Raw genomic sequence first — 9,301 nt, 5'->3', positions numbered from 1 at the left:
AGGCAGCAGCAGTAGGAGGGAGCTACAGCGAATTATGGGGTGGCTGCAGCCTGCCCGTCCCCCACCCCCCCAGTGCTGCCACCGCCTGCCCTGAGCGCAGCCCAGCCCCCTGCCAGGAAGAGCTCAGCACCACCCTGGCAGCTCACCCTTGCCCTGTGCGCAGATCTGAGGGCATATACTCCTCATGCCCTCCCGGGGTGTGTGCAGTGGCCTCACCGCTGGGGCCTCAATCTGCCCCCACCTCCACACCTCTTCCCTTGTCCCTTCCCCTACAACAGACTTACCAGCCAGATGCTGGTCTCCAAGATGCCTGGCTGCATATCAGCAATCGGATCAGTATCGGCCAATATAGATTGTTAAAAATTGGCCATCGGTATCAGCCCAAAAAATCTCAACTGGTGCACCCCTAAAATACATGCTTAAGAGCTTTCTAAATAGGGGCCTCATAAATTACAATCACTCTTATTAAATTTGTCTTTTCTTTCCCCCTCTCCAACACACCCACTCTTTGTAACCTATTTCTACTGCACTGAGCCTGTTACCTTTTCATTTGGGATAGCTTTTTTGGCTCTACTTATATTTTGCTAATTCTCCAAATTTCTGCTCCTTTAATATTCCTGGAGTACAGCAGAAACCTCAGGTGACATTTTTGGGGAACAGAGGAAACATCTGCTTTTAGAAATTGTGCCTTCCAGGAGCTGTTCAGTGAATGGAAGCCGCTTTCACACTTGAATTTCAAGAACAAATTTTCCTTGTAACTTTGCTTGGAAACCCTGAGGTTTTGCTTGGATTACAGCACTGCCACTGAGCGTGGAAATATCAGTGTAGCATCCCCCTCCACCTAAGAGAGAAGTAAGTCCTTTCCTTTGACAGACACACAGGGCACATCTACACGACATGTTTAGTAGCCTAATAACACTGTGCAGTAGTGTGCTGGGCAAATAGCGTGCTAATACACTACTGTGCAGTAGCATTAGGCTACTGCATAGTAAGTATCATTAAAAAACCATGTGCCAGTGCTACTGTGCAGTAACTGTAGTTACTGCACATTTAGTTAGTACTTCATTAAGCAAGTACTAAACTCAATGCACAGTAACTACTGAGCATTAATGAATGTTTAGACGTGCCCACAGTGATTTTCGTCCTGAAGGTGCCTGGATCTTTTTCAAGCAGGACACAAAATGTAAATCAGAAATCTGGAAACAGGTAAATGTGTACATACATAACAACTTACTTAAAAATAAGGATTGATTTACGCAAATGTCAAAACACTTAATGCTTAAGGACATGTGTACTCCAGATACTTGTCGGTATTAAAAATTAGCATTTGACTGTAGCTGAATTTCTGAACTCTCTATTTAAGGGATTTAGACACAACTCCTATTCATGCTGCTAGGAGATACCGTATGGCTAACTACCTCAGTTTGTTTTGGAAATCTCAGCCTTCTGTGTCCTTTGGCCCGAAACCAGAACAGCTGTAGTTCAGGTCCAAAGCCAAAAATGTGTAAAAAAATAAAAGCAAGTCAGTTTTTTAGCATAGCCAAAATTAAGCTCTTTTTTTTTAAACTACCAGCCCCCCTTCATATTTCCGATATTGTCATCATCTCTGGAAGAGTAGAGAAACACTCTCAAATGGAATATTAATGATCTAGTAATTCTACATTATTTAGTAGCACAATGCCTTAACCCACTGAACTGTATGGTACATCATGTTATGTTTTTACCAGAGCCCAAGCATAATATATCCAACTCTTTTTTTCTCTTTTGGAAACACTCCTGAAAGCAGAACACTGCTATATCTGATGAAAACCTTCACTATCGCTACAGATCTACTACACCCAATTTTCCAGTTAGGAAATGCAGTGACAAAAGTTCTCTCCAGATTAGAGTAACCAACCTATTGAAGAGTTTTTCTGCCAGAGTTATGCCTCAGAAACCAATCTTCACCTCTGTTTCCTTTTGCCTCAAAAAAGCTGAGTCTTAACCAAATGAGAAAGGTATATAAACACAAGTGAGAGCATGGCTTGTACAGGCTTTTAGTAATGGACAGCTACACAGTAAATGGTAACTTGAATAAGTTAGCAGCTTGACTCTCCAAAATACAATCTATTAACCAAATGTTGACTGAGCATTATTGTAGCAGTGCATCTTTGGGTGCCTGCCACTTTATGGGCGGAGGCAGGCAGCTACCAGGTGCCTGATGAGGGCAGCCATTTTGGGAACACTAGGTATGTAAAGTGTGCAGTTTGCTGCTGCCAGCCCAGGCAAAAACACTGCCTAGCTGAGGTGTGGCATGGAACATCTAGAAGTAAGAGCAGGAGGCATGGGCATGACCTAAAACTACACCCTGCCAGGGAAGGGGGGGCCTGGTGGCATGGGAGCCCCCAGGAAGTGCCAGGCCAGTTACCTCCCCGATGAAAGGTTGGTAGGAGTGCCTTAACCCTAGCCCCTGCTGTCTGTTGGGTAATTCTGAGAGCTGGGGGTATAGCGGGGGCCAGGTATGCCTACGTGTAGGTGCCTGAGCCCAGCAGGGATGCAGGTCCCAGAGACCTCAGAGGGGGCAGTGTGTAGAGCATTGGGAGGCCCCACACAGGGTAGGGCTGAAGTAGGAGTAGGCTTGAAGGACAGTCCCAGGGGAGTGCTGAGTAAGGCCAAAGGGGAGTAAGCCTGAAGGCCAGTGCAAGGGCCAGTCCCGTGAGAAGTTGGCTGCAAGCACGAGACAGAGACCCCAGGGTGGGGCATAGTATAGAGTTGCCCAGTAAGGGGTTTGGGACAGAATTAGCCCAGGGTTTGGCACAAGGCTGGACCACGTAGAGTAGGGGAACTCCCGGGAAACAAAGGACTGCATGGCCAGGCCAGTATGTGAGTAGCAAAGCCTGATGGCCCAAGAGGGGCCACTCAAGAAGCAAGCACAGTGGAGTGTGGTCCAGTAATGGGCGGTATGCCAGAGACCCCTGTGAGAGAGGAGGTGGTATGAATGTATGGGTGAGTGGAGCCCAACATTGGACTGGGTTTGTTCCTGTCTCCAACCAGGGAGCAATACTAATCTGGATGCTATTTGCGAAGCATGGGCTGCGGTGTAGGGGAAGCTCAGAGCTGTCGATAGCACCCCCTGGCATCGGGGCTATAATAGGCAGTCTCCCGCATTATAACAACAGTTTATAGAACAGCAAATCTTGGCAGGAAAGACTAAGTAGACTGCCCCATAGAAACAGGTGGGCAGGCCAGCGGGAGATCCAGCCCCAAGAGCTGCCCCCTGTCACAATTATGCAGACAAGGCAAATCTTTCCCAAGAGCAGGGAACTGTAATGTATGGATATGTTTACAAGGGTGCATGGATATTTACAAGTGCCTACCTTACTTGTGAGTTTGACTGACTCCAGCAGAATACTCACCTCCATAATCACTGCATGTGAGAATTAAGGGAGACAGGTGTATGCCCTCTCCTGTTTTAAAAGTCAGTTTCTCCCAAAGTTGTGTTCTTCAGCTGAGGACACTAATTTGATTCTGCATTAAGGGCTACAGATCTAACCTCAACGGCTGCCTTCATATGGTGCGAATACAGGTGTTTGCAATTAATGGCACTGAACCAAAATGCTGAACTGCTAGCCAGAGACAAACTGTTTTGCCGCATTGAAAATCTCTTAATAAAAACCACATTTATTTTCAAATGACTTTTCTTTGGTGACAAGGGTGAGACAGATCTTTCAAGCCTGCCTCCAAGGCTGGCCAAAACCCTTTGGCCCTGGGGAGGTAAAGTGGGCAACTGTGGCAGTCCCCACTGGATAGGGTTAAAGGACCTCCTATGTGCCTATCACACTCAGCCTAAAACTCGGCTATTTCTGTGAAAAATTTGAGTATTAAAATGCTTGAATCAGAAAGAGACAGGTATGAGGACTGTGCAGCCAGAAGGGAGACAGAATAGTCCTTTTACCTGCTTAATCAAAGTCCCCTCGATGTACTTCAGGACACACTGAAATGCTGTTGATTCCCTCCGGACCTGCCGTCTCCTCTGCGAGTGTGGAGGGACAGTCAGATTCTGCACAAAAACCCTTTCCCATTCACTCATCTTGCTGCTTAAAAGGTCACGTCTTCCTCCAGGCACCTGCTACGGAGAACATTCATCTACAAATAAAACTCATCATGGGAAATGCATGCTCAGAACCTGCCAACTTCAAACCGGGATGAGAACAACAGAACACAATGGAGAATTTATATATAAGTTACCTAACATTTAATTTTTAAATCAATAAAGCTTTCTTGAGCTCTTCCCCCAGGCAATGTGGTGCCCGTGCTCCCCTTTTTCCTTCCAGCAAGGAGCTAGACGTGACTCCCTGGGGAGTCAGTGCATGCAGCTGTGAGCATCTGCCAGAGGTCATTCAGGAGCACTGAGTCCTTATGGCACTGCTTGCCCATGATGGCTGAGAGCCTGAGGCATGAGCTGAGCTCATTGTGGGAGAACACAGAATACTGCCTCATAGGAAAGGTTACCCACCAACCAAGCATCATAGCTGGTGCCTGCAAGTTTCTGCTATTTCTCACAGAACACACAGCCCAGTATGAAATTATGTGATAGAGCCCCTTGGCCACTGGAACTCTGGATTACAGGGGCTAAAACAGTAGGTGGAGTAAACCCTGCTCTACAAGCTGCGGCAGGACAGAATTTCTGTTATAGCATGTCTGACAGAAACTGCCTGGCACACACTGCGATGGAAGCAAAAATGGGGCTATGGAGGTTGTCCTACAACAAGCAATGCTGAGGAAAGACTGATGTCTTCCAGTATTTTAGGACAGAGGCCTTGTTTCTTCCTGTGTCTGTGTACTCCTCAGCCCCCTTGTGATGGGAAATGTGGCCATGTGGGGTAGGCATTGCTACAATGGAAGTAAAAAAGTTCTATGACAGACCAGGATAACAGACCCATGATGTCCGAAGCTAAGCTGCCTTTTTTTCATCCTGTACAGCATTCCTACTGTTCCGAGAGCTAAAAGCACCCTCAGTTCTTAATACATGATTCTTAACCAGGGATGAAGTCTGAGCTGATTTTTTGGTTAAAGCAAAAAACTGAACTTTGTACAGTGGGGCTCAAGTTTAGTTCTACCACAAACTCCTGGAGTGACTAGGAAAGTCAGTTGCTTTCCCTGAACTACTACAGTAATGGAGCAGTGTAATTAGACAGATAAGAGATTGCTCAGTGAAACTGTCTTGCTTGCGTTCCACTTGTGGCCCCATTAGTAACAGAGCACTAAAGTTGAGTTTTGATTTGGTATCAGGAGACAATATGTGCTTATTTCTAAATAGTACCTTTGTCTGTTACTAGAAATTGGGGACAAATTTCCCTTTTGTTCTTTTGGCAGGCACCTTTGGTAACTGCCACTTTAAGAGGCTTAAGCAGGCTGTGGAGCAGCCATGGGGTGCAGTGCGGCCTAATGAAACAGTCACATGACTGCAAGAAGGCTCCTGGATTGGAGGATGGGGCTGAGTAGCCTCACTATAAACACAGGCCCTCAGAACTAAGCAGGCAGTTGCTGCTGGAGTAACATTGCCCAGCTGGAGCTGCTGCTCCCAGAACACCTGGAGGTTAAGGGTAGGAACTATGGGGCTGGAGCAGGTCTCTGGTCCTGGGGAATGACCTAAAACAACACCCTGCTAGAGTTGGATGGTGTGGTGGTACCCAGGAAACGTCACACCAGTGCCTCCCTAGTAAGAAGGCTGTATAAAGTAGGGTCTGCATAGGTAGGCCTGAAGGACTGTGCATAGGCGAGCCTTAGTGATTAAGTAAGCTGTGTTTAGAGGGGCCCAAGAAAGTGGATCTGTAGGGGAGGGTAAGGGCAAGTGGCTCAATAACTTAACCAGCGTAACCTTGACTGGTCACAGCTGAGGCCAGGACCAGAATGCTCATAGGCCCTGAGCATTCACCATGAGGGATGGCCAGAGCCAGAGGTCTGGACTCCCAACTGCCCTAGAACCAAGGCCAGGGCCTGTGTGGCCAAAGGTCCCAGAGGGGGCCACTGCTGAGAGGGAAAAGGGTTTGGGGAGCTTTTACAGCCCAGAATGAGGTTGGGGAGCCTGAGAAGCAGGGATACAGGTGAGATCTGAATGTTGGGTAAGTGTAGTGAGGTCTATAGTGGGGCCTGAGCCACAGAGTGATTCCAACTGAGAGGCATGGGACACAGTGTAGGGACGGTATGGAACTGTGCATTACATCCTTGGCATCAGGGCATTAAATGGGCAGCCTCCCACCTAGGAACATCTGTTTTTATTACAGCAAAGGTGAGGTGGGTGGGCAGGCCAATGATTAAACCAGACTCATGACAACCACGTCACACTTCTCCATACTCTTCCTTGACTAGGTATAGGAAGGTTTGTGGGTCATGTCCGTCGCCTGAAATTGCTACCTGTTACATGGACCCAATGGAAGAATTGTCCCCTCTTTGGGAGGGGAAATCCCACAATTCCAAACTTCCCAGCTTCTCTCCTGGAAATTCATTTATGGAGACCAGACAACTGGGGCCTCTTTGAGGTAATTTAAGAATAATTACCATGAAGACATACAGCAGTAAAGATATGAAAAGCATTTACCTGCCAGAACTTTTTTGAAATTCACTTTTGCTCACGTTGCCAGGTGAGAGCTGTATTGCTTGTACCTTAGTCTATAGGATCTGATCATGGGAGGAAAAAAAAATACTTGTTCTTGAAGTGTCCAGAAACAAAGGGCCTACTACAACATAGAATAATATATCCAAGGTAGCAACCTCCTGTAAGATCATGAAACACAATTTTATAAAAGAAGCAAGCAACATCCTGAAGCTTGAGCCTTCTGAAGCCTATAATAAGGATGGTCATTGTAGGAAAATGGTCTTTTTCCCTATCAGATATTGACAGCAAATGCATCCCCTGTTCATAGACATCAGAGTGCTTAGGTTTTTGGCTGCTGTCCCAGATGGGACCAAGCCATAACTAACTCCTGGGGCAAAAGGTGGTTTCTTTGACCGACATGGACCATGCTGTCATGAGCAGTTTTACTCAAAATTCCCATCACTGCTACAAGAATGCAACTATACTATGATAGCAATGGGAACAGAGTTAGGGCTACCTGTGATCCAGGACTCTTTAATGACCCAGTAGCAGTCTCATGCATCTGCTGCAATTCTTAAGGTTGTTAAGGTTGACTTAAAATGCATGAGGTTTTATAAATAATCAATATTGGGAAGGGAACTTTTTTCACAGAAATAAAAGATTCTGATGCAATCATATGACTCCAGTTGCTGGGTCTTTAAGGGAAATGATAAGACTGGGAATTGACAGTGTCAGAGTTGCTTTCTGCTCCCTGGAACATGGCTTGATGACATTCTGGTTGCCACACCAGTGTCTGCTCTGTGCTAATGCTGCTCTGCTGTCACCATCACTGGTGCTGAACCAGTTGGAAAACCTCAGTGTACGGTATCTTCTCTAAGGAACAATGAAAACACTTTGACACGTGGCCCCCCCTTCCACCCCACAGCAGCTTTCACTGGCAGATCTAGGATTTTCAAGAGGGGGCACAGATGGTGTGGTGCACCTTCACATATAACATAATACATATTTTTCTCCAGGAAAAAAAACTAGAACCTTTACTAATATGCTAAGGGCCTAAGGCTATATCACTCAGTTTAAGATCAAGGAACAATAAATTTAACTTTATTGGACTGTGCATTAATCTGCTATATCATATACTGTGTATTAAAACATAACAAACTAAGCAAAAACATAAGCAAAGGATATAGCTGCATTAGTCCTGTAGCCATTAGGATTGAATGTACATCTCTCTTTCAGATTCATTAAACAAAATCTAGCTTTCTTGGGCATCTTGACAGTGCATCCAATGATTCACTGAAAGTAATTTCCACACCTGAGTTAATGTTTTTAGCCAGGACTTTGAAATAGGAGCTATATTACCAGGGACAGCAAAATTGCCAAAGAAAGGAGAGCTTGATTACTGGGACATGGAGACTATAAAAAAGGAGAGAAGAGCGTTAATGGCCTGGAATTAGGAGTTTAGAAGGAATCAGGTAGATTATAATGAACAATAAAATCAAGCGACTTTCTGGCTGTTGCCTAAATAGGAAATGTTGCTGCTGCCGCCAGGCAGTCGATTGTAAATTTTGACTGGACCAAGAATGAAGGGGAGGGGGAACGACGGCCCCGCGGCATCCCCCCGCACCCGGCCGCTCCCCCGCGGGCCCTTTACTGACAGCCCGTGGCAAAGACGAGGCTACGTGGACTGGTTTAAGCAAGCGCGGCTCCCCTGCCCCAGGGACCGCTCAACGCAGACTGCCCCCCCCAACGGCCCGGGGGCTCCTGCCAGCGCCGCAGCGAGGGGCGGGTCCCGGGGCCGCTTCCCCTCCTCGCCTGCCCGGAGGCCCGGGCCAGACCCCCCGACACCTGTCGCGACACCCAACTCCCCCGTGGGCCTCCCCGTGTGGACGCCCCCATTCCCTGCCCACCGGGGCTCAGCAGGACACGGGCCGGGCTGACAAACTGCCAGTTACCTGCAGCGCGCGGGGCCGCAGCCATCTTTGCGGGCTGAACTAAGCGCCCGGCCGGGGGCAGCCCCTGACCGCCGCCTTCGCCCGCTCCCCTTCCCGCCGCGCCCGGCCGCTCTGGCTCCCCCGCCGGAATGGTCTAGTCCGGAGCTTGGCATCCGGTTACCAGGGCGATGGGATTCCGCAGCGGGGGGGGGGGGGGCGCCCCCATCGCGGAGCTGCAGCAGGCGGGAGAAGGCGGCGGCGCTGCGGTGAGCGGGGCGTGGGGCAAGGCTAGCAGAGGAGCCCGGGCGCGTGTGGCGCCGGCTCCGGAGCACTCAGTGGCCGGGGCAGTTCCCGGCACTCGCGGCCTGGGAAGGCCCCGGGAGCGGGCACGAGGCCAGGCGCGGGCGCCCCGGGGCACTGGCCGTAGCTCGCGGGCGGGCGGCATGGGGGAAGGGAGAGGAGCGACTCGACTCTAGCGTGGCGGCACAGGAAGGGCGGGGCGGGCTGGGCTCAGCTGAGGGGGCGCCCCGAGCCGCTCCTGCTCCCGCGCCGGCCGTCTCGTCATGAGAGGAAGACTCCGGCCTCGGCCAATCCGCGCCGGGAGTTTGCGTAGCGGTGAGTGGCGGCGCCGAGCGGCCTATGGGCGGCCGCGGGGCGGGGCTTCTCCCCCACGAGGGCGAGGATGCTCTGGGCAGCGCGGGACGGCGCGGAGAGGAGCGGCGGCGGTTGCTGCCAGGTGCGGGGGCTCCGCGACGGGGGGTGCGGGGTCCTTGCCCGGAGCGCTTTGCAGCGT

General features: G+C 49.5%; 2 protein-coding genes across 11 annotated transcripts in view; one reads left to right on the top strand and one right to left on the bottom strand.

Moving 5' to 3' along the window:
* The window catches only part of NPHP4 (nephrocystin 4), a 103,832-nt gene extending 95,230 nt beyond the window's left edge, over positions 1-8,602 (bottom strand). For 4 of the 6 annotated variants that reach the window (XM_019541170.1, XM_019541174.1, XM_019541173.1 and 1 more), the window contains exons 1-3: positions 8,530-8,602; positions 6,581-6,660; positions 3,935-4,108 (exon numbers count right to left, since the gene is read on the bottom strand). In XM_019541170.1, coding sequence (XP_019396715.1) covers positions 3,935-4,069 — 135 coding nt within the window. In that variant the 5' untranslated portion in view covers positions 4,070-4,108; positions 6,581-6,660; positions 8,530-8,602. Of the gene's footprint in view, positions 1-3,934; positions 4,126-6,580; positions 6,661-8,529 lie in introns of all 6 variants that reach the window. The other 2 variants (XM_019541171.1, XM_019541172.1) reach the window with 2 other exon arrangements.
* A 112-nt stretch (positions 8,603-8,714) lies between these two features.
* KCNAB2 (potassium voltage-gated channel subfamily A regulatory beta subunit 2) overlaps positions 8,715-9,301 on the top strand; it is a 104,477-nt gene continuing 103,890 nt past the window's right edge. For 4 of the 5 annotated variants that reach the window (XM_019541186.1, XM_019541184.1, XM_019541185.1 and 1 more), the window contains exon 1: positions 9,170-9,244. The gene's annotated coding sequence lies outside the window, so the exon portion shown is untranslated. Of the gene's footprint in view, positions 8,775-9,169; positions 9,245-9,301 lie in introns of those variants that run through there. The other variant, XM_019541182.1, reaches the window with a different exon arrangement.

Source organism: Crocodylus porosus, unplaced genomic scaffold (assembly GCF_001723895.1).
Source record: "Crocodylus porosus isolate Cpor-Errol unplaced genomic scaffold, CroPor_comp1, whole genome shotgun sequence".
NCBI classification, from domain to species: Eukaryota; Metazoa; Chordata; order Crocodylia; family Crocodylidae; genus Crocodylus; species Crocodylus porosus.
This window is presented reverse-complemented; position numbering and strand designations above follow the sequence as displayed.